Here is a 24,326-nt window from a genome sequence, read left to right on the forward strand (position 1 = left end):
TTTCTTTCTACTGTGTTCTTAGTTCCTAAGCTCAGAGCCTTCACAATATGTAGAAACTGCCTTTTCTGAGAAAAATGGAAAAAATAACAAATAGGGAGATATGAGTATGCCAAATCTATACAGATCAGGAAGCAAGAGTATCTCACATTAGATACTGTAGCCAGTCTTCCAACCTCTTGATCTACACCATACTCTCTCTCTTCTTAAGCACGTATTAGACATAAAATTCCAGTTAATTTCTATTTGATGGATACCACACTGTATTCTGACACCAGAAGGCAATCTAACATTTTGCAGCTGCCATGAACTCTGTGAGCTCTTAATGAGTTCTATAGGCACACACAAGGTTGAGACTGCTCTACGTTCATTTCTCTATATAGACCAACAGAATCCAAACTTCTTTTAAAGCTAAAGAAAGCCAAAGAAAAAACAAAAGCTTCAACTAAGAATAAACATAGTAAACTTACTTGCAGTGCTCATGACATTTCTTCCCAAAGTATTAGTATTGTTATCACTACTACTTCGGCTTAAATTCATGTTGTTTGTGGCATTGGTACGTGCTATGTTTGCCACTCTTCGTACAAAGGACTCCAGGCTGGAAGTTTCTCGAGATGATAAGTTAGGAACACTTGCACTGGAGCTCATTGGTGCCCCAGCAGCCAACAAAGAGCTGACTGAGAGTCTGTTACTTGCTGAAGAGCTTAGAGGTCGTTGGGAAGCTGCTTCTTTATTAGTCAGTTCAGACACAGAGCTCACATCAGGAGAGCTTACACTAACAATTCCCATGGATATAGCATTGGACTCCCCAGGAGTACGTATTGAGTTATCAGGACCTAACTTCCTCTCTGCATTTTCGTTTCCCATGTCCGCTGTTAAGGTGCTGGTGCTTGCACTGGAGGATGACCCGACTTCCGCCTGGGGCACACTGTCAGCGGAAGACAGAACAACAATTGGTTCATGGACGTCAGTGCCTGAAACTATATTTTGCTCCATTACACTTTCTGATCTCCGCTCCATTTTGGTCGAACCCAAGCTGATGTCGCTGCTACTGGCCACGCTACACACAGAACTGCTGCTTCCTTTTCTACTTGAGGAGCCTGCAGCAGCAGTCGTCTTGTCTGGACAGTTGTTTTTCACCAAGCTGCTCCATGACTGCGTTGTGCCTGAAACAGTGGATGAAACAGGTTTGGGTGATGCCGCTGAATCAGGGTCGTACCCTGGTGCAAGCTTGAGGTCAAACTTTCCTTCTGCGCCCATACGGTAAGAGTTAGAGCCACCAGCATCCCAGGTGACATCAATCCAGCCTAGAAAGGGACAGGAGTTTGTGAGATCCAGCAGAAAGCAGACAGGAGCGTGTCAGACAGTAGCTCCACAACATGGGATCAGCTTCTCATAAGGGCTCCATGTCTGAATTAATAAAATCACTACACAACCCTTAATGCCAATTTAAAAATGCAGTGTTTATATCTAAATTATTTGGTATCTTAATTGTTAACATTTAGGAACTAAGGATGAGCAGCCTCTATCCTTAGGGTCCCAGATTCTCATCAAAAGTAGAATTTCCTCCAGAAAGGAACCTGACCTACTAGGATCTCTTGAAATTTTATTATTAGGTTCTCTAATAACAGAAGTTTATATAGAAAAGTATCACAATAACTTTATTATTATCTGTTCAAGAAACTGTAATTCTTGCAAGGTCATTCTATAATGTTTTCCTGTGTTGAATGCTTGTGGATAAGCACATTTACCCCACAGAAGATGTTTTATGAAACTGATTAGTTTGGAATTTCTTATTCTTGCCCTATAAAGTGAATGAATTCGTTTACTGAAACTCAGCTTTTCAGTTCAATAATCTATGCGAACTCAAACATTTCTTAAGTCTTACTGCACGCAGGTAAGGACTACTTCAAGTAAGATTTCAGAGTTGAAAAAAATAATGCATTTCATAGGTTGAAATTTTATACTGGAACCAAAATAACACTAAAAAGAGATGTTACTCTTCAATTGCTTTATTAAATTATTATTTAGAGTACCAATATTTTTTAACAGTTAAATGTAATAAATATGTAATAATGAGGGGTGACATGCAATATTTAGATAACAAGGACAGAAACATTTTCCTTGTCTGAGTATGTACCATAACCTCAGAGTAATCTAAAATAACTCCTAGTATTTCTTATTGTATGTTAACTGTAACAAAACTTGGTGGCACTATTTTAATTGATGAGACATCTTCTGTAAAAAAAAGATCTCTAAAGCTCAGTCATCACCTATAACCTCAGACAGAAATTAAAAACAAGATGTCAGGTGTAGATGTATACACATTTTTCTTTAATAAAATAGAAAAGAGCTAATTCGAAGTAAAATAATCTTGTTAGTACTCTAGGTGCACTTTTACCTCATAACTACCCAAGTCCTCACTTCTAGACCAAAACAGAAGAATCACAGGCAATTTTCTATTTAGAAATATCACTCTGGAGGAAAAGTACTTAAAAAATGGATAAATTTTTCTGATATGATAAGTAGACATCTCATTCCCACACGAGCAGGTTTAGATCACATTAATCTTGAATTATTTTATTTCAAGTTCATGAGCTATATCTGAGTAGCTACATGTCATTAAACCTTCAAAATGTAAAGAAGCAAGTCTGATTTTTCTTTATTTTACGGTTTATTTGCCTTTCTTATCAAATAAAATAAAGTAGGTCCATGCTGTAGTTAAACAGTATCATTTTTCCCCTTCATGAAATTCTGAAGTGTATTTTGTAAAAGCATAACTAATTTTTTGTTTTGTATAGTTCCTTTTCCTAAAATATTAATTACAGTCTAAATCTGCACAATTGTTCCATACATATTCTGCACATAGAAACTTACTGCTCTATCATCACACCCTAAAATAACTTAAGACTTGTCTAAACTTGTGACAAAAAAGGTCAACAACATCCTATTTTCAAAATTCTATTTGAAAGACAATGGTGGCAGAAGAGTCTGCTAATACGTTTCACATTGTTTGACATCACCATTTGATAAATTAACCTCAATTTCACCTGTGCTTAAGCAGGAAAGTTTTAGTAGAACACAGGATCTGATTTAGTAGAATACTACTCACCAACTAAACCTAAAGTCTTCAAAGCGAGAATTAGCTATGGACACTGTTGCATCTGATAAGAACAATATACAGATGACAGAATTTCTCACAAACTATACTAAATGGCTTACATAAGAGTCAAAGTTTCAAAACATTTTAAGACACTGTACTTTGGACATGACTTCATGTTTGAGAGCCAAGACTCAACAAACTAGAAGAAATTTTAAAATCTGGCTAAGAAGGAGCCTAGGAGTGGCTGAAGGTGCTTTAGAAACAAGTCAAGTCTTATATACCCCAAAATAGGGGGAGAGGCAGGAAAAGGTAGAAAGCACGTTCAGCTGACAAGATCATCACCTCTTCCAGAGCCTCTTCAGTATCTTAGCTTCCTGAGCACTGACTTCCCTGGCTGCTGCGTGTTTCTATTTTGCTCCATAGGGTAATTACTTTTCATGCTTTTAATTAAGAAAATAACAACTTGATCCCAACGAAGCTAGCGAGGTAGGAAAGGTACAGGATATAACATAAGTCAAGAAAAATACTGCAAATGCTAAGCTAGAAGAAATGGAGAATTATAGATTTTGCAGGCCCAAAGCTCAATTAGTTTGCATCAACCACCTTCATATACTTGTTCTTCTTCGTAACAGACGTCTAAATAACAATTTGGTATTTTAATTAAGCAAAACTCTGAAAGTTTCATTTACAGCAATAATTTTTTTCATGCATAAAATTGGAATTTCACAAATGGATCACATCAGTTGTAGTATCTGAGATCTTCCTCCCAAAAATATTTAAAATTTTACCAGCTTCAAGACACTACAGAGGAAATACTTTAATGCCACCCATTCCACATGAACTAATCATTCAGACATTTACAAATTCAGGCAATTTGTGCTCACCATTATGTAATTCTCCTGTAACAGTGCCTTCACCCTGTGGGCTTCCATCCTGATCCCTCCATTTCCAATCAATTCCTCTGATTACACGAGCTCCTGGAACCATGTATTTCAAGACTTGAGAACGAACTAGACGTCGCTGCCTTCGCAGATTTGCTTCAGCTTCTTTAGCAGCTTTTCCTATAAGAAATGTAAATTTAAATGAAAAGATCTAAAAGTATTGAATGGAGAATGATTTTGAGCTTAAGTTTCTAAGCAAGTTCCACTGCAAAATTTATCCTGCTTTTTTCCATTGATTTTTATATTGTATGTTCATTAGCATTTTAAGAGAACAAATGGGATGTACACATTCTTTTTCTTACCCAGCTGATCTTCACATACTCCATTCACAGTGCCATAAAGTTCAAATCCAGACAAGGAGAGGTAGTGTGTTTGCCCACTGGCGTTCTTGCCCATCTGTTTTATTCTAACATGTCTCCAACCTTGTTTCTCATCTTTTGGAGGATCTAAAGGCCATGTTGCTGTAGACCTTTAAATTAATTAGAAAGGGGGAGTGGGGGACCAGAAAAAACAAAGGGCAAAAAAGTCTTAGTACCAAAGCGAACAAAACCATAAGGCTGATCACTTATGAGTAAATCAGAAAACTGCCGAGGATACAAGACAAAAAACCTATTAACGTTACGGGCAAACTCTGCAAGAGTGGTAACACTACTGTTTTCTCAAGAAAACATTGAATGCAAGATTTAGAATTATGGAAAAGCACAAATGCCATTACGTGAACCATCTAGAGAACTTATGAATTGCTTATTTTCCAATTTAGATCACCTACCATTTCTTTACAGTTATGACACCTACACTACACATTATATTAATCTATAGCCAAGTACATTTTTTACTGCGTTTAGTTTTATAAAGTGATAAAACACACTGACATACCCTGGTTCGTTGAGACTACAGTCATCAACATGAGTATACAAAGTAGTCCAGTTCTGTCCATCCTTAGATACTTGGAAAACCCAATTTCTGAGAGCAGATCGTCCATAACCCCGAGCATGGCGTAACGTGTAAGCTGATGGTATAACCCAAAGGCCAAGATCTATGGCAAACCAAGCATTCTTATCATCATTAGTATGACAATTCAGAGCTGAACTGTCACGGCTTAGGATGTCTTCCAAACGGCCATAAGGCAGATTTCTTCCTTCTGAAGATGTAACCACTACTAACCCATAGGCTGCTGGATTTACCCACTCATATGCAGTTCTATATTAAAAAGAGAAATGTACTGTTCAATTACTACTTAGATTAAAAAAACAAGTATCAGTAACATTTGACATCTACTGCAAATTGTATATTTCAGCTGAATTTATTACAAACCAAATTATTAATACAATTTTAGATCATTAGGTAACTTTAAAGATGTTCCAAACATCAATTTACTATGGTGGTTTAAAAAAGCAGTAACACACACAAAAACCCAAGAAACGAAAAAACCCCCACAAAACCAAATCAAACAAAACCACGGCAAACAAAAACAAAGACACAAACTTCCCTATCCCTTCATTTCTTGGGTAAGCATACAAATTCTTAACACAACAGATTAATATTTTATATTAGTTAAGTAGAGCAAAAAGAAATGTAATTCTGTTGATCAATGGAAGAGGCAAAGATAACTCCCACTCTTAAAAAACTTTTAAGAGATTTCATTTCATTATGAATTCTCTCTCCTCACCCTGCCCCTAGGGATCACAGTTTATTGTGTCTGACTTCAAAATACCTAGCTTTGAAGAAACTCACTTTGCATTTGTCCCAATCCAGTAAATAATTCCATTTTCATCAAAATCATGTTGATGCCGGAACACAAATGTTTGGCCTTCACGTAGTTTTCGTACAAAAACAAATGAAGCCCGATCAAAGTCGTACCATTGCTTTGCCACCTACACATGAAAGAAAAGAAATCAAGTGTCAGAGATGCAGAATGCACCCTTTCCTTGTGAACTCTGTGTGTGGTATGTTGCTCACCATTTTCAGGAGATACTGTTCTAGAGATTCAACAGTTGCCAGCGGCTCCATCTTTAGCATTCTACCAGTTCGATCTATTAAAGACGTCTCCCCTGAAGCACGTTCCAAACGAAACCTCAAGCGCCTTGTTAAAATCTGGAAGAGTAGCTAAACATTAATGCAAGGCTTTTCTGTTTATTTTTTATAATCTAAAGAAAAGCAGTATATTTCACTACAACAGTTCTAGTGGCAGATTAAGTATTTTGTTGCACAACTTAAACTATATTCTTATTTAATGCTTTAAAAAGTAATTCCCTAGTGCTCAATTTTTTCAATTAACAAAAAAATTCTTTAATGTGACAGTCAACAGATAAGTCAATTACACATTCAAATTACTATTTTCTCACTTCTCTTGTTCTTTCATAGGTTTTATTTCCAAATCTTGTAGACTAGCAACTACAATATAAAATTTGAAAATGCTTTTCCAAAATATTCAATAGCAGCAGTGTTTTTGCAGCCTTCTGCAACTATCTTCCAGTAATTTAACATAAAAACAGAAATATTCACACTTCACTGCTAGCTTGCAAAATCCTGAAGTGTGCCTTTAAATAGAAAAAATTAAGGCTTCACACGCTGGATAAAAACATGGAATATTTTTTGCCAAATCACAGCTTTCCTTAAGAAGCTGTTGCTCCTCCAGGTGCCTTGTACTACCAAATGAGCACACAACCCTAGGAGGGACCCTTTTAACCATTATAGTTCATTCCTAGTCATCATAAACAAAAATGTCTTTGAATTGTCTTCAACAAAATGCTCATTTGAGAGGTAAGGATAATGACATGGGGATAAATTGCCATATAAGGAGAATAATTCTTGAAGAGAAAAAAAGAACAAATACATAACCTCTTCAATCAAAATTTACTTTCACTTCACAGTGCAAAAGTGACAGCAGACAAACACCGAAACATTTAGGTTGTTAGAGAAAAGCCAGAAAAGTGTGTTGTTTTTACCTAGATCTATCCACCTTTATAAGAGTATTCTTCACACAGATGTGTGTAACTTGGCCTGAAATTCACATATAACTAAGTTTTGTATCACTCACTATGATATAATGTTATCACTGTACATTTACCTGAAGATTATAAGTAGATCCTGGTGTATCATACAAGTGGAGAGGTAGACGTTCAATAGATTCCAATACTGCTATCAATTTCCTAATTAATGCAACTGCTGGACGACTGAAAGTGAAAAGTTACAATGTTGCCACACAAGTAAGATAAAAATATTCTACAGCATCTCAGATAATAGTACCCAGCTATAGTAATACATCAACATGCTACTGGTATCATCTCTCTTAGTCACATGGTTACAACACAGTGAGAAAAATATTTACCTGCAGTGATGGACAAGCCATCTTTATATAAGTCAACAGATGTACATTCAGTACAGCTGACTGTTACAGATAGAAATAATTCAGTAAAATTTTCAATTGCTACTTTAAGACCAAATTTTCTACTCCAGAGAAAAAAAAAATTGAAATGGAAAGAACAGTTACTTTGTCTTTAAATTATTTTAAACATACCATACTGTTTAACAGATAAAAGGTTTTTGGTTTTTTGTTTTGTTTTTACCTTTCATCGTCTTCATTTTCACTGAATGCTGTTTTGAAAACGTTTATTCTCTCTACCAGTTGACTACAGTCTTGTTTCACATCTAAATCGACATTCTAAGAGAAAAAAAAAATATTTCTAACACAAAGCAATATATTCATTCTTTATACAGCCAAAAATACCTATTTAGTCTCACTGAATTCTCTATTTAAAACCTGTATGTGACAAGCTAAATTGTATCAGCCATTAAAACTAACTGGTGTTGATTTAAAGTTTTGTTTAATGCCGTATTCGAATTAAAATAATCTATTGCCATAGCATATATTCAATGTGTAGACCACTAATTGGAGCAAGTCTGGCTGACTTTCATCGAGACAGGAAAAGCCACATTTATAATAGATTTTTTTAAATTAAGGCACATGCCTACTTTTTTTTTTTTTAAGGAAGTTTTTCTTAAGAGACTTATGTTCTATAAACTCACATTATTTAAAACTGTAAGCAATGATTGGACTAAGCCACTACTGCACATTTCGTATGGAGAAATAGTATTCTCATCCTTCAACAGTACAATTAAGTTTTCCAGAGCAGTCTTCATTAAGTCTCTCCAAGTATTTTCTCCTTCAATACACTAGAAGGCAAAAAGACAATTACAGTGAACGAAGATAACAGTTTTTACACTTCCTTCATTTGAAAAATTATGTCCCAGAGAATTATGTAACTACGAATTACATGCATTTAAAACCCTCACATTTTAAACAGGCACATTGCGAGTTTCCTTTAAATCGTGATAGACTAGTCTGAACATTAGTATGTGATTTCCACTGACATCACACATTATAAATTAAAGGAGGTACACATACCTGTCTGTTTGCATGAAGTTCCCATGCAGACTCTAACTGGGTTGCTATATTCCTGAGTGTTACAACTACTCCTCGAGGCATGCTTTCCACAGCTTTAAAATGATCATCATACAAATCTCTCGCCATAGTGCGTACCTACAGATGGATTTTGATAATCAGATGTCACACCTCTCTGTAATGAGACTACTTATTTTCCAAAACAAGAAACTTTAAAAAAGATGACCATGATGCATAAACAGAAGAACCAAAACCTATAATCCATCATGAAATGCAAAGGTTGTAAAAGGACAAACGTACAGGAGAAAAAAAAGGACATATACATAATTTTACAGAAACTAAGCTTATCATCATATATGAAGTTACAGCACAAAGGCAGGAGAAAAGACAGGACTCTCAATCTGTAAATCTGTTTCTTTAAAACTGCTTCATGTATCTGATAATCTTTTTAGAGGTGAGTTTAAGGGGTTTTTATATGCTGTCTGAATGCTTTATTCACATTCCTTAAACCAACTCACGTAAGTCTCTGTGTGACCTTATGGTAAGAATTACTTTTTCTACAAAGTATAGATCACACAAGATACAGATTTGATAAAATGAGTTGTTATTATTAAGAAACATTTTGCTTACAAGAAATTTTGTCAAAAATCTTTCCTCTTCATTACCATCAGATGTCCTACAATAATGTTTCTGAAGCTGTGGAGCTATGCAGTGCAACTTCAGGTATGAAAGAGCACTGCCTCACTTGTGTCGTTCCCTCTATCCTCATTCACACAGCATTTTAATTTCAAATTTAGTGTCACATTTCCTCAGATCTAAGTGCCCTTACATGCCACGGATTTTTGGTACAGAACATATCAGCTGCACTGACAGAAACTGTAAGAGAGGTCAAGACTGAAGATTAGCTTGAGCCATTGTCATCAGCTGGCCATAGAAGGTGCTGTTATTTTGTGGTTTTGTAACTTGACTTCTTAGTTCCTATTTTCCCCCCTCAGTTTGTGAAGGAAAAGAAGAATTTTAGAAAAGTCTAAAATGAGGGTGTTAACACATTTTGCTTCACTACCACAACTGTTACCGACTGTTCACTTCCATCCCCCATCTGTCACTACATCCAGTCTAAAATTGGTATCTGAATGTAATGAATACAAGTTACACCTTCTGCACAACTGTCATATTGATCATAACACTTTTTTGCATAAGAAAAAGAAAAACCTACAGAATGATACAAATATAGATCAGAAGGATTTTATTTGTTTTCCTCTAGAAAAGAACTGAATTTACAAAAGACAGTTGGACAAAAGCACCCACAGAAATGCTTTGTTCTGTATGAAGATTTACCCTTCAAGCTTTGCATAAAATGGTGTCCCACTGAAAGCAGAATTTTTAATGCTCTAATAGGAAAGTACAACTCCATTAGCCTGCTATAAAATAAAATAAATTAAATTTAAATACGAAATTCACAGGTGTTCACCAACCTTTTGCTTTGTCTTCTCCAGTTTAGATTTCAGCTTTCTTCCTCTTTTGCCTGTCCAACCAGTCACAAATTCTGACCCTGCAACACATTTTTAGAAAAGCCACAATTTCTCACAGGTATGAGAGGCAACAAACCCCAAAATTACCTCATATACACTTGTTCCTACCTGCACATAACACATACCTACATACTTACCCAAAGAGGTTTCAGCTGTAAATGAATGCTTTGTTCCTCTGTTAGATTCAAACACAAAGCCTGGAAGATCTTCTTTCAGTATTGTAGCTTGCTGGCCATCAGAATTGTGAATAGCAATTTCTCCCTCTTTTAAACAGGTGAGTGACCAGTTTCCCACGGTAAGTTTTGATGGTCCTGGTGCCGATAAAATTGGCTGGCTAGTGGTAGATGGTTTTACCTGGCTTCGAGCTCTTTGCAGCTTCTCAAGGAACTCACTTCTACTTTCTATTTAAAAAGACATAAACATATTTTTTCTTCCAACAATTGATTCCACCATCACATATCTCAAACTTTTTTTTTCTTAAGAGCAAAACAACTGAGTACATTCAATGCAAAATTAAGTTTGAAATTAGGCGTCTTAAAGCGTTCTAAATTTCTTCGAGTAGATTTCCATACCCCAACTGTGATTTATTCCATGACCACATCAAAGTGGACAATGGAACTCTTGAATGGTGCTGTGGATAGGTGTATTAATTAATCTTCACAACTATAATAGGAAGATCAAATAAATTCATTATATACTTTGTCTTGCAAAAAAAAATTTATCATTTTGGCCAGCATGAACTATTCTCAAAGGTGAGTTTTTAGAAACAGGAAATTAAATTAATCCTCCAACAGGAAAACAGCAATCAACTTCATAGTTTAAAGCAAGTGGAGAAAAGGCATTGAAGCCACATAAAATCCAGATAAAAATTCACAAAACTTTACAGTTTGACAATCAACATGTGCTAAAAGTAATATGAGCTGAAGTAATAACTATTTGTTCAGATTAACTGTCACAAAGGCACACACACAAAATTTTTATGACCTATACTAAAATATCTATTCATCTCCTTTGTTGCACCTTTATGCTCTCAGAGCATGTTACCCAATACAGTGACTTTATTCATTCAAGTGTAGGAATACGTAAGTAATCTATCTTGAAATTATCCCGAACAACTACCTCAGCTTTAATTAAATTACATTTTGATATTGTAGCAATTACAAGGCTGCATACTACATTTAAATTTTAATTAACATAATTCCAACAAAATTGATGAGTTAATAATTTAAAAAATAAAAATTAAATATAAAAATACAATAATTAATATAAATACTACATCTCAAGTTCAAAGTTAACAAGTATTCTGATCTTTCAGCATACTAATTTGCTAAAGAAAGCTTTTGTAGTCCATGCACTTGTATAATTGCTGTTTTCCTTTTGCTGCAATGACTTACAGTGTTCTTAAAATTTGCCATTTTTATTGTTGTATAATACAAAATCAAATAATCTCTGTGCAAAAGTAAATATGCATCCTTGAGACTTAACATTCATTATTGCTTAAAATTCAAAGCATCCAAAGAGGTTTAAAAAATTGATTCTGAAATTTCATATGCAAAATTAAAAACCTGTTAATGAAGTCCTCCCAAATTTCCATAATTATATTTTAACAAATTTATTATATAGCATGTAGCACTGAAAGTGCAATAATTATACATATGTTTGGTAATAATTTTGGGTTCCCTTCGACATAATTTTGAGACTCACTTAAAGCTTCAAAATTACCATTAAATTTCAATTTTTGCATTGAACTTCTATTTTTTCTAAAAATTCAAACAAAACAAGAATTAAGCTGATGTGGAGAGGGGTGAGCACAGACCTTCCAAAGATGTTCATAGCATATATATTTCCCCCTCCTGCCCCAGCTTTCATCATGCAATACACATTGAAAAATTCCATTACCCAACCCTCTATAATCTTGACAGTCGCGACATTACTTAAAAATTTACCATGAGATTAATCAGTAATGATTTAGGAAAGCAGAACATATAGTAAAGTTCAGGACTTAAAGATACTATTCTGAGTCTATAATGTGCCGTACTAACTTATGTTAACGTTAACAAATACTAGTTTCTTATCTCTAATGTAAAAGAGAGGCTGCACACACTTAGAGCTAATGTTTAAAGTTCAGGCAGATTACACCACGTCAGCACTCCTAGATGTCTATTTAAAAAACATATGCTAGAAGACTAATAAAATTCTACTTTAGCTCCTTCCCTCCCATAATACCCTTGCTTGGTATCTTTTCTAAAATTTTGATTCAATTTTTTTTAAAGACTGACAAAGAGAAATATCTTTAAATTTCCAATTACAACTTTTTTTCTTTTAAGTTCTTTTCACTCCAAATTCATCCAAGCCATCCCTGTTCCACTTGCAAAGAAACAGTAAAATCCCAACCCCACTCCCATATCATTTGGATGGAAGTAGGCAGAATTGGCATCCAGGGCCTATAAGAATTTAAGAAATTAATCTCATGAATCTTCTTAAAATTATAGTGAATCATAAATAAGTATCTAAACATAAAAATCATGTACTTTTTAAGGTATTTGCCTTGTTAAAAAGAATGCAAGGATACATTTTCTGAGAAAAACAAACAAACAAAAACAAACAAACAACTCTAGAAGTGGTTTCCAGCTTCCCATAATATAGAAACAAACTATATAATTTTATCTTCAACCCCCAAAACTGATGGACAAAATCATTAGCACTTCATTTCTACCCTGAATCATAATATGTTCTGTTATTTCACTCAATGGCTTGTTGAAAACATAGTAATATTGCAAAGCAATATTTGCAAAGCATTTTATGTCTGCTGGTTCATAAAAGCATGAACTGTTGCAAAAAAGATGAAACAATAAAGGAGGGTCTTTTCTGCACCCAGAACAAGCTGTGTATTCTGTACATAAAATTAAAACCACCTGTGCATTGCCAGTGCATAAGGTCTGTTCCCTTATCCTCTCTCCGACAAACAGTTAAGACACTGTAATCTGTTTCCCAATCTCAATGAGAAACTTTCCATTACTTTGTCTTCAAACACATGCAATTTCATTCTGCTAGCTAGAAGCATACAACAAATCACCATTTCAACCTGCTTCTCCTGGGACGGCCACTACAAAGTGGTTTTAATGACTGGGGTGAAAAAATTAAGTATGCATGGAGAAGAATCAAAACAACACAAAGTTAATACACTTTTACTGGCAAGATGTTTACTTAACACAAGGAAGTCAAGTTATGGTCACATGCTATCTGATAAAAAACATCACAATTAACTGACCACCTTCCACCTGTTTACATCCTTTACTATTTAGTAAGCCAATTCCTGCAAAACAAAATAGCTCAAATCAAATGATATAAACAACTGTAACAGTCTCAAAACTTAACTTGGACTTGGATTGTAAAGAAACTACCTGAACTATCAGATCCTCCTTCAGGGCTGCCACTGGAATACATTGTGGCCAGTTTTCCATCCAAGATAAATCTGAACCATCCATTACTACCATTAGATAACTCCAGGGCTGCAGCATCACTCCAGATATACAGGCAGTCCCTTCCCCTAATGATTGACCAGTCTCTCCAGTGATATGGTTTTCCCTGTTGCAGTTCTTTAGCATCCTCCTGTGGTTCATCCTCCTGTAATAAAATTGTATTAAATACAACAAACAAAAATCCCCAAACAAACAAAAAACACAAACCAAACAAAACAACCCCAAAACAAACATAAGAAACACAAACACTTTAAAAAGGACTGAGGAAAAAAAGAATGACTCAAACCAAAAGTATACGAACTATACTATTTCTGTTTGTAAAACATATTTTTAAAAGTATTCTTTAATACAATGAGGTACTTAGAAGAAGAAGCTTCCTTTCAGATACCAAATTATCTAGTCAACAACAGCTTACTGACTGGGACATCCACCTCTGTTCAAAACTTGTACTGTAAGAAAAGAATTGCATAATGGTTGAGGTTGGAAGCCATGTAGTTCAAACCCCTGCTCAGGCAGAGTCACCTAGAGCCAGCTGCTCAGGACCATGTTCAGACAGCTTTCTAATATCTAATCACTAAAAAACCAAGAAAAGAAAAAGCAGCCAACCAAAAATCCCACAACCTCCAAAAAACCCCCCAAACAACCCAAAACACACAGTAAAAAAACTTGACTATACACTTAAGCCTTAACTATACATTTTAACTGAATGGATAACAGAAGCAATCTGTTACCAACTCAGTTCATCCAAGTGGTCAGTAAGTGGACTGCTGGAAATTGATAAATAACTTCAATATGCACTTAAGGTTTTCATCATGTAGAAAATAATTTCATATGTATTTTAAATATATTCCATAACAATGCTTTTAAAATTACAATTATTTGATGCACATACATTGAAAGAGATGCACTCTGTTCAGAAACTATTCATTTAATTTAGCAGTCATTTTAAAAACACTAGACCAAAAGAAATGTTGGTGAATTTGACCACAAGTAAGTATGAATATGAAAACTCAGCAGAAAATAATGTGCTAACAGAAAGCACTGACTCAATAACTTAATTACTTTGCCCTGGAATTTCTGCAGCAGTGAAAATTATACTAGACAGGTTGGGTTTACAGGAATAAGTACAGCTATCAATTCTGTACTTACCTTCTCAGGTTTAGACTCCTCTTCATTTTCATCATCAGATGACGGTCCTGCCAAAGTTGACACCTTACTAATTACACCAAGTCTAGCCAGCTGGTCTAGGAAAAGATCACCACCTTTATCCACCAAATCCCTTATGATTTGCAAGGCTAGCAAATGGCCATCATCATCATCCTGTAATACATTGGAATGGAAAGGAAATAATAAAGAGATCTCTTTATTTAAAAGTATCTTTATATGCTGAAATTCACACATGGTCACAGATGGATGCTATAAACGTTCTAGAGTTAGTTATTAACAAGTATGTGGAATCAATGAGCATAATTCCCTTTTTTACATTGGTTTCATAAAAGGACAACATTCTCTTTCTTCCTACCTCTTGATCAAGAACTGTAGCTGTTATCTCAACCAGTATTGTGGGCAAATTGTGGCCAGCATCAGAGTCACAAACCTCTTTCAGCAGTGCCTCAGAACAAAAGTGTATCATTTTTCTAATGAGGGCAAGACTTGCTTTCCTTTAAAAGAGATTATAGAAGAACAAAAAAAAAGATTCTTACAAAGATGAAGCAAGCAGTAACTAAAGCAACAAGCACAAGATAAAAATGCTTTTGCACTGCATTTATGCATGCTTTCAAAACACACCAAAAAATACAAAGAGTTTCAGTTCTTATTCTTGGAACCAAAACTGGTTGCTGTTGGTAAGTCCTAGGTTATCTCTAAGAATAATTCACTTAATGATCTTTTTTTATTCTACAGCACTATGAGCCTAATGCATTTTTCTCTCCTCAAGTCTTCTCCAAGAAAACCTATTTTACATTGTCTTTACCCACTCTTAGTTACGGCAATTCACTTCTATACACTCCACCTTCCTTCTCAGGTATCCAGCCTTCTGTCTCATATTTCCTGTGTTTTGGTGAGATGCCTATAGTTTTACAGTCTAAAATTACTATTAGATCATGCAACTTTCCATATTAATAACTACCATTAATTTGTAAGCCAATTGCTTCTGTATGGTTAAAGCCAAATTGTTTATTTGACTGACCTTTAAAACATTATTTACCTGATTCACAAAGAAAACTTTAAAACAGAGAGCCAACTACTTCTTTCCACCATCTCCAGCAACAACTAACCACACACATTGTTAACATAGTTTCTTATTTCTTTCATTTAAAAATGACCTAGCTTATGCTTCCCATCATCAGCTCATGTAGAGTCTCTCTCCATTAGAGTCCCCTTTTATCTTGTATTTTCAACCCTCAAAGTACCTATGAACACTGGGAACACAAATAAGAGACTAAGAAAATGTTATATTTGTAGTGTAAAAGGCTGAGGGGTTATGGTCAGACAATTTCTCACAAGCATTAGGCCACCCACAGTATTCCTTTTTAAGTATTAAATTAGATTACATTTTTTTAATTCTCTCAGTAAGAGGCATCTTCTCCAGTTGATTAACATTTAAGCTGTTAAGAAGTCTTCTAAAACCTCCTAAAATAGTTTTTTCCAGTCTTTATGATTTTCAGATTACTGTATTCTGCTAACACTTCACTAGTTTTCCTACCCTAAATTAGTACTTTCATTACAGTGGCTACAATCAAATACACAGTATACACAGCCTATACAAGTATGAACAAAGTTGTCTTTCATCATAGCCTAGAGCAGACTTATCGCTCCCATTTCTGACTAACTAACCATATTTTTTCCAAGACACCACTTCCCCAGAAAGGAAAAAATGCTACTGAAAATACTAAGTAAAAATCAGACTTGCACTGAATAGAACCACTTCTACTCAAACAGAAATACCTTTAAATGTCACTTGCATTACTTCCACTTTTAGAGATTATATTTTTTACTGAAAAACACCTTGGCTTTTTTAACAGAGTGTGTTAAGAAATTAAAAATATTCAAGGAAATTGTCTGTCATGACTACTACCTTATAGAAGGCAACATAGTTTGTTGAAATGTTTGTGCAAACACAGGCAATAATCTTTTCAAGTATATGGGTGCCATTTCTGGATCTCCTTTGGGTTCATTACATTCTTCTTCATCCTTGTTTGCATCCTTCTTTTTCTTCTCATCTCCTTTGTTAACAGGACACATCCAGTCCCCTGGAACATATTTTTTCCAAAATGTTCAATGGCAAAAAACAACAAACCAAGCAAAGAACCCCTTTAAAGAAATGTAAGAGCCTAAAAATATAAAATATACAAGTGCAAGACTTCTTCAAGAAAATTGTTGGATAACAAGTACCACCAAAGTCTGCTCACAAGAGAGGCTCACAGTCCTTAAAGCCACCAAAATATGAACATAAGCACCTGTGGCTCCAGCGCTACAAAAGCCTCACAAAAAAGTAAAGTGCAGTTCCTACACAGAAAGACAGGATGCCAGAGAAGCTACCAAGGCTGACAACCTCTGAACCCACAGCAAAATTCCAGTCTAGCCCTATTCCACAGCTGAAAAGCACTATGCCACTACTTGTGTCCAGTCAGTCATTTATTTGATTAAGAGCAACTAAAATAGTAAAGTTTTCACATGTACTTGTCAGGTTAAAGAAGGCTGGTCAAAAAATACTATTTTTTAAATTGAATCTTAATAGAGTAAAATGTTAATAATTTAATTACTTAACATACATAAACATTTCTACTAGCAAGGGCATGGAATTAAAAACTGCACTCACCTGGAGACTGAAGAATAGCTACTACTTCACTGTGTCCTCTTTCACGAGCTTTATCTAAAGGAGTTTTCCCATCTTCATCTCTCAAATCAGGATTTGCACCATGTCGTAAGAGAGTCTGAGAACAAGTATTTTTAAATATGAAAAAAACACTAGAATTCTAGAATTCTTCTTCTAATGTAGTAAATGTGTTTCTCATGTATCTTTCCTACACTTTTCCTCATGCTTGTAAGCAAAGGCAGAACATTATGTACTTTCTGTATCTGTAGAGCTACTATAAATCTACTCTTATGCATATTACTGCCCTGTAACAAAACAAAACAACTGTATTTTGATAAACAGTGTAAAGAACATGTAAATATTTGACAGCACAGATGTTAAACATACTGCACCAAAGACAGTTTGTACAGAACTGCCAAAACCAGAGGAAGTCCGTATATAAGGCTTTCTAACAGTACCAGCTTAAATCCTACCTTTGCTACCTGAGGTCTTCCAAAACATGCTGCATAATGCAATGAGGATGATCTCTGACCTCTGTTAACATCAGCACCCCTTTCACAGAGAAATTCTACCTGTTAAAGAAAAAGGAAGCTATTTTTTTTTTCTTTCTTTACATAAATTGTCTAAGTTTTTACGATTCTGTAAAAGTAATTTACCATTTCCTGAGTTCCAAAAGCTGAGGCCCAGTTTAAAAGAGTTTGTCCTACATCATCCATAAAATTTACTTCAAATGCTGAAAGACAATTATGTAAAAAAATTAAATGTCTCAGAATTATAAATTAAACTTAATCAGCATTTTTCAAGTAAGTGCCAGGTCTTTTAAAAAGTTAAGCATCCTCAATAATTCCAACGAATCATTTATGCCCTTAGTTGAAATTTTTAAAAAAGTAGCATAAGAATAAACATTAACATAACCTGTTGAGTATATAACAAAGTAAGCGAACTTGTATATAAAGAATTACAAGGTACTACCTAAGTACTTGTTATGACACCATAGATGATAAAAATAAGACACTTGATTTATCTCATTCTCTTTTTCAGACTATTTTTGCTTACCTCCTGTGTCAATAGCATCAATTAGTGCATCAGTATCCTTACTGCGGATGCAGTCTATCAGCTGCCGATGAGAACGCTCACCAGAACTATCCAACCTTCGCAATCCTGGGATTCTGCCTGTAGATCCAGCGCTGGATTTTGGCAGGGCTTTTCTCCCTTCGAACAGTAGCACCAAAAGAAGATCTACTAACCGCATGGTATCCAGCACACATCTCTCATCACCCTGCAACGCACTTTCTATAGAATCTGGAAGTTCAGATCTTAGGAGATCCTGGAAATAATTAAAAGTCTGAACAATAAAAAATATACAGGGCTTTAGAAAATACTATCATAATTGGATTTCATGTTTCCTTTTTTCCCCTCTTTATAAATAACTTACATATACGTGCTCCATATATATAAATAAAATCTATAAATATATGTATGTATATATGAGATAGCAACACAAAACTTGCATATATTGAAGTACACAAAGGGAAAAATTCAATGAGAACAAAAAACTGTAGCATAAAAGGATTTCTTACATGTGTTACTACTGGAGAGCCTCTACACAGGGTTGACAACAGGCTTACAATAGTTGACACCTGATTACTTAATTTAGAGTCTGCAGCTGTAGATGGTGCTCCCGTGCTACTCCGTCCAGGTTTGCAAGCTGAAGATGGTCCTGATACTGTCCCACCAGCAGCTGCCATTCGAGACAACAACTCCTCAGTTAATCCATGCTTAGCTAAAGGGGCTGGGTCAACTCCACGCCGTGTGAACCTGTCAGCTAATGAAGCAAAGCATCTCAGAGCTCCATCTGAAACCTAAGAAAGATGTGCAAGAGAAAAGATGAAAAATCTGTTACTTAAGATGAGAAGATGCTATGGGAATATTTCCAAGAATGCTAGACAAAGAAGAAGCTGATTTCCCCAGGTTCCTTTCAAAGGCAATTAATGGAAGAGACAGGCCTTTTAAGTAAAAAACTCAGGAGTGCTCTGAACTGCTTACTGAAGGACTGTATTGTTTGTTGTTGGGTTTTTCTCTCCTTTCTCTCTGTTGACGATACAACAAAATCAAACTTCAGTTTAAATTTCAGCACTACATGCATCTTCTTAACTATATGAACAAAACCCCAAATCAATCTAGAAAAATTACTGAATTGCCAAATGAATACATGTTGGAAGCACAATTTAAAAACTTTTTAGTTATAGATATTGTTCTTACAGTAAGCAACGATTTATAATCCCCACTAGCAATTGTCCATTTTGACAACACAATTTGGAATAAAAAAACAACAAACCAACTAATCAAAAAACCCACAGCTTGAATTGAAAAATGGAGTGCTTAACTTTCTGGCTGTTCTCATGTTAGAAACTGTTAAAGCAGCTTTGTAACAATAAAACTTAAAAAATAACAAAAAAACACCAAGAAAATGCACTACAAGGTTTTACTTCCTAACTGTCAAACAATCAGTGATAACTATAAATGACTGTCCACTGAGCATCTGACCCAAGCCTGATATGCAGGTATTTTTGTGACAATAAAATACAAACTCCCAAATTTAGGTTTGCCACTAAAGAACAAGACAACAGACTGTGACACTTTGGAAACAAAGCTTACTGATGATCCTCTTAACAATCTAGCAAAAAATACTGCTGGCCAGCTGACCAGGAAAGGATCCAACCTCTTTTCACGTCGATGCCACATTTGGGAAAAACAAACAAACAAACAAACAAACAAACCACAAAAAAACACTAAACCCCGACAGTATCTATTCTTTACCAAACTCTAAATTATTACAGTTCTTACTCTCTAAAATGTCAAATTCTAGCACAGCTCATTTTCAAAACTATTATCAGCTATCACATAGCAAGAGCTAAAATACAACTACTCATTAATAGACAGAACAAGATTAGAGTATTAGCCAGACTTCATGAAGTTAAAATCTTAAATCTCCATTAATTTTGCAAGGACTTGAAAAACAGTTTCTCCTGAATAAATGCAAAACACGCTGAACTTCTGGCATGGTCCCTGCATGCCAAGCATTCTGATTTATCAATAATCTTTTGCAAGGGATTTTTTCTTTAACTTGTAATGGTCACTACTCATGTCCTCTGGCATTTTGCTCCAGTTCTTTAACAGCACAATGGATAAAAAATTCTGCCAATCTTTATGTAATCTGTAAATACTTAATGGGTTTTTACCAGAACAGCTCTGTCAGAAACACACAAGTTCAGCATATTTAACACACCACAATGTGGCATCAGTTTACAAAGCAAGAGAGTACTGTGGAAGGTATTTACATTTCTTCTTGAAAACTGCAAGTTTAGTAGAAAGTTTAAAAAAACAAACTTTTGGATAAGCTGTTCCTAGGGCCACATTTATTTGCTCTGAACTCTTCTCTCAAGTTATGTTACTAACTGGAAGCCTACACAAAAAGTGACCAAATACAATAGTGTAAAAGGAAGGGCAGTAGGGGAGGAGAAGACTACCAAAATTTTACAAAGGAAGTTACTGGACAAATCTGTAATACACATCAATATTCATTGTATATCCTGAGTCTTGTTTCACACAAAACACTTTTCTCTGGGATACAGGTACAGATTTACTATCTGAGTTATTCCAATCTCAACCACCCTTATCTTTAGCTTAACTGCTAAAAGGTAAGTTAATTTGAACTCTCCTTCCTCTCCTTCAGATCACCAACATCCCCAGTAACTGTTTTCTCTCAAAAACATTATAGATTGGTAAAAGGTTCAAATGTTACAGACTAAATTTCAGGATTAGCTTGCCTGAGATGATCAGTGCATTAATAAAGTTACATAATGTCTAAAAAACATGGTTGCTTGTTCTGAAATGTGTGACAGTCTTCTGATGACGGGGTCTTTCAAAAATACCGAAAAATACATTAAAAAATTAAGCTTACAGGCAAAAAAATTTAGTCTCTCAAACATGATGTGCTTAATAAACCAGACTGGGATCGGGAGGAGGTGTGGGGGGAGTTGTAGGGAAAGGAATGAGGACAGAGGTGGAGGCTAAATGGGGACTGAGAACAGTATGGACAAGAAGGGCCTGGTCAGGGTACAGCAAGAATTTGGCTAAATAGCTATCGCAAAGCACGTTAATATGACGCACACAAAAGAATATTTCTAAGAATATTAATTTCCTCTAGGATTCATTTTCTAGATTTTAAAAGGACTATTTCATCTCAAGTTAACAAAACTGCAATAAAGAAGTAGTGCAGCTTCTATAGTAGTACCATTCAAGCTGGCTTCCAATGTAATATTTTAGCATTTACTGTGGATGTTTTTATTGCTTCTCTTACTTTAGCAAAAGAAAAACAAATCAAATTGATTTTTGTCTCTTATTTATGCTCAATTTAATAGTCACTGAGGTGCAGACATAGAACAATAATTCCTTCAGGAAGTATTTCAAAGGCCAAAATGAAAAAAATTACACAACATTTTTCAGTTAAGTTTTCAAAGGTTAAATTAGATCATATTCACACAATAGTGCTTGCAGTAAAGTGCTAAGCAGTATTTTTGCCCTCTTGTCTGGACAGCTATAAAGGAAACTATCCAAATATAACAACTACTATGTAAACATATAGTTGTAGAAACGATATACAAATATCTAGCCATTCATTTTTTAAATGTAATGAAAATTAAATTCAAAGCATATAGAGTCAACTATTACATTACCTGATGGTCTTCATGTTTTAATAAACTAGACAGTGATTCCACACAGATCTCTAATGAGGAATCCTGAGGCTCCATTTTGCCACACAGTCTGGATACTACAGCCATAGCCGAATGCAAAGTATCTTTATGAACAAGGTGTCCACTGTCACGAATGAATGTCAGAACACAATTCAACCCTCCAGCTTCAAACACAGCTCCTGACTCACGGGTACAAATTAATTCTAACACCTATGACAAAACAATATTTTATTAGAATGAAGTATGCATTACAAGTCAGTTATTTGTTTCTCTCCATCTACAGAACTGGTTAAGAAATTTAACAGCAGAACAAATAAACCCCACTTTCCCCCAACACCCAGCAAGGGTCAAGCCTCCAGTACTCTAGTAGCCACAGTTTTCTTAAAAAATACAGAAGGGAATTTAAGAACATTCATCAATAGCATGATCATAACAGGTGTTCATGAGAGATAGCTAGATAATAGCATCTTTTCCTGGGAGAATTGAGTATTTGGATAAAACACAACTGAGAACTCTGAAATTTCCAAGAGTCCTGTTACTCCAGTATTTCAGTGAATGTACTTCTGAGTAGAATAGAACTGGTAAATAGGAAATGCATTCATAAAGTCTGATGCCATGGTAGCCAAGAACTCAAACTGTATGCTGTCACATGGACAGGAGTAATGTTTTAAACAAGATTTTTAAGGAGCTTGTAAATTTTTCTGAAAACTTCAAAATGGTGCAAAGGAGCTGTGTCTAGTGCTACTGAAGAGACAGCAGCCAACTCTCTTACAGGATAAACATATATAAAAATATATATGGAGCAATTACATATATATCTGGAGCAATCATATGTATTATATAAGCATATCTGGATATATTTGTATAAATATATATATATCATCTTGAGCAATTGTGTATTCCTTTTTAGTGTAAAATTAGCCCTTAGCATTCCAGTAATTTTAGATAAAAAGGAAAACTTTTGTAATATTTTTGTTTGCTTTTCTGTGCTTTTTTTAAAGGAATCTGAGCTTTGAAGAGCACCAGACTGACAATAAAGACAAGCAGCACTGCTGGCATGTACACTTTTATAACACACTATATTATAACACACTATGCTTTTGCTTCTCATTTTAATAATATACATAGGTTTATAATATGAGGAAGCTCTTCAGAAACAGCACATTTTCCAGGTCTTAAAAACAGAAGGTTCTTCAGAATACATACCTTTACACACTGCTCAGCCAAGTCTCTGCTGGTTCTGTTGTTAAGTTCAACAACGACCAAACGATTACAAAGTGCCTTGATAGCTCCATCCACTCCCACAATCCTACGGGTGCATTCAGCTGATACATCCAGATAATACGTTATGGCACGAGCTGTTACTTCTAATACATTGTCTGGAGCACTTTCATCAAGAAAAATTTTGCACAGAGCTGGTAAAAAAGTTCGAGGAGGGCATCTGCAGGAAAAAAAAACCCACAACAAAACATAACTAAGTTGTGAAAGCTAAGTAATTTCACACAATTTCACATTACGTTTTTCATACTGACATGATCAGTTCAATCGGTTTATAGTTGGTTCAGAGCATTCATTTAGAACTCAGACATCTCATACACACTCCATAATTTGAGTCAGAAACCCAAAAAGATGCTGCATTAGGGGAGAAACCAAGCAGAAAGAAATTTTATTGAAATTTTAAAATTATACTGGGGAAAAAAAAATCTCTTCTCTTGTCAAATTACTTTAGGAAGTAACCTCACATCACAAAACAGAATACATTTTTTCTTAATACAGCTTCAAGATGATGACCAGCTACTCAACCATGAAATACTACTACTAAAGACTCTGGGTTTGCTATGCAATTTGATTCTCTGAGTGGTCCTTCTTCCCTATGTTCTTACTTGTATTTTTATCCTAATTAAATTTCTACCTTCCACCTCCTTCTTCTTCCCTAATCACAATGAGAATGTATTTAACTCATTTAGCTTGCTTCTATTGCATTTCCTCTTCATATCCATGCTTTGGTAGCCCCTGGCTCTCCTCTTGATTGTTAGCCTTAATTCCATATGCAAGGAAAGTCAAGAACATTCCCTCAATTTCTTAACAGCACAAGCAAGCTGCAACAGTCCTTATTCTATCTATCTAAGTTAATAGGATACAAACTAAAATGGATGGTCATAATAATGCTTTTCATTATTACAGCAGTTGTGGTTGAAACTGATTTGGATCAAAAGTTCTAAAACATGGAGCTGTAATTTAATGTAATTTATCTTCCAATAGCATGCATAATTATCAATAAATAACTTTGTA

The 24,326-nt window shown here is 35.0% G+C and overlaps 1 protein-coding gene across 13 annotated transcripts in view; it reads right to left on the reverse strand.

The window, feature by feature from the left end:
• The window catches only part of HECTD1 (HECT domain E3 ubiquitin protein ligase 1), a 60,045-nt gene that overhangs the window by 18,068 nt on the left and 17,651 nt on the right, over nucleotides 1-24,326 (reverse strand). For 5 of the 13 annotated variants that reach the window (XM_051622350.1, XM_051622347.1, XM_051622346.1 and 2 more), the window contains exons 3-26: nucleotides 23,241-23,475; nucleotides 22,017-22,244; nucleotides 18,858-19,139; nucleotides 18,334-18,622; nucleotides 17,934-18,010; nucleotides 17,751-17,849; nucleotides 17,281-17,395; nucleotides 16,537-16,711; nucleotides 14,983-15,121; nucleotides 14,610-14,780; nucleotides 13,383-13,605; nucleotides 13,250-13,294; nucleotides 10,104-10,379; nucleotides 9,922-9,998; nucleotides 8,450-8,584; nucleotides 8,071-8,217; nucleotides 7,611-7,705; nucleotides 7,112-7,217; nucleotides 6,001-6,135; nucleotides 5,776-5,915; nucleotides 4,918-5,241; nucleotides 4,344-4,510; nucleotides 3,985-4,161; nucleotides 468-1,304 (exon numbers count right to left, since the gene is read on the reverse strand). In XM_051622350.1, the coding sequence (XP_051478310.1) occupies nucleotides 468-1,304; nucleotides 3,985-4,161; nucleotides 4,344-4,510; nucleotides 4,918-5,241; nucleotides 5,776-5,915; nucleotides 6,001-6,135; nucleotides 7,112-7,217; nucleotides 7,611-7,705; nucleotides 8,071-8,217; nucleotides 8,450-8,584; nucleotides 9,922-9,998; nucleotides 10,104-10,379; nucleotides 13,250-13,294; nucleotides 13,383-13,605; nucleotides 14,610-14,780; nucleotides 14,983-15,121; nucleotides 16,537-16,711; nucleotides 17,281-17,395; nucleotides 17,751-17,849; nucleotides 17,934-18,010; nucleotides 18,334-18,622; nucleotides 18,858-19,139; nucleotides 22,017-22,244; nucleotides 23,241-23,475 (4,694 nt within the window). The remainder of the gene's footprint in view (nucleotides 1-467; nucleotides 1,305-3,984; nucleotides 4,162-4,343; nucleotides 4,511-4,917; nucleotides 5,242-5,775; nucleotides 5,916-6,000; nucleotides 6,136-7,111; nucleotides 7,218-7,610; nucleotides 7,706-8,070; nucleotides 8,218-8,449; nucleotides 8,585-9,921; nucleotides 9,999-10,103; nucleotides 10,380-13,249; nucleotides 13,295-13,382; nucleotides 13,606-14,609; nucleotides 14,781-14,982; nucleotides 15,122-16,536; nucleotides 16,712-17,280; nucleotides 17,396-17,750; nucleotides 17,850-17,933; nucleotides 18,011-18,333; nucleotides 18,623-18,857; nucleotides 19,140-22,016; nucleotides 22,245-23,240; nucleotides 23,476-24,326) is intronic. The other 8 variants (XM_051622352.1, XM_051622349.1, XM_051622351.1 and 5 more) reach the window with 6 other exon arrangements.

The sequence above is a fragment of the Apus apus genome, chromosome 5, assembly GCF_020740795.1.
Source record: "Apus apus isolate bApuApu2 chromosome 5, bApuApu2.pri.cur, whole genome shotgun sequence".
NCBI lineage: Eukaryota > Metazoa > Chordata > Aves > Apodiformes > Apodidae > Apus > Apus apus.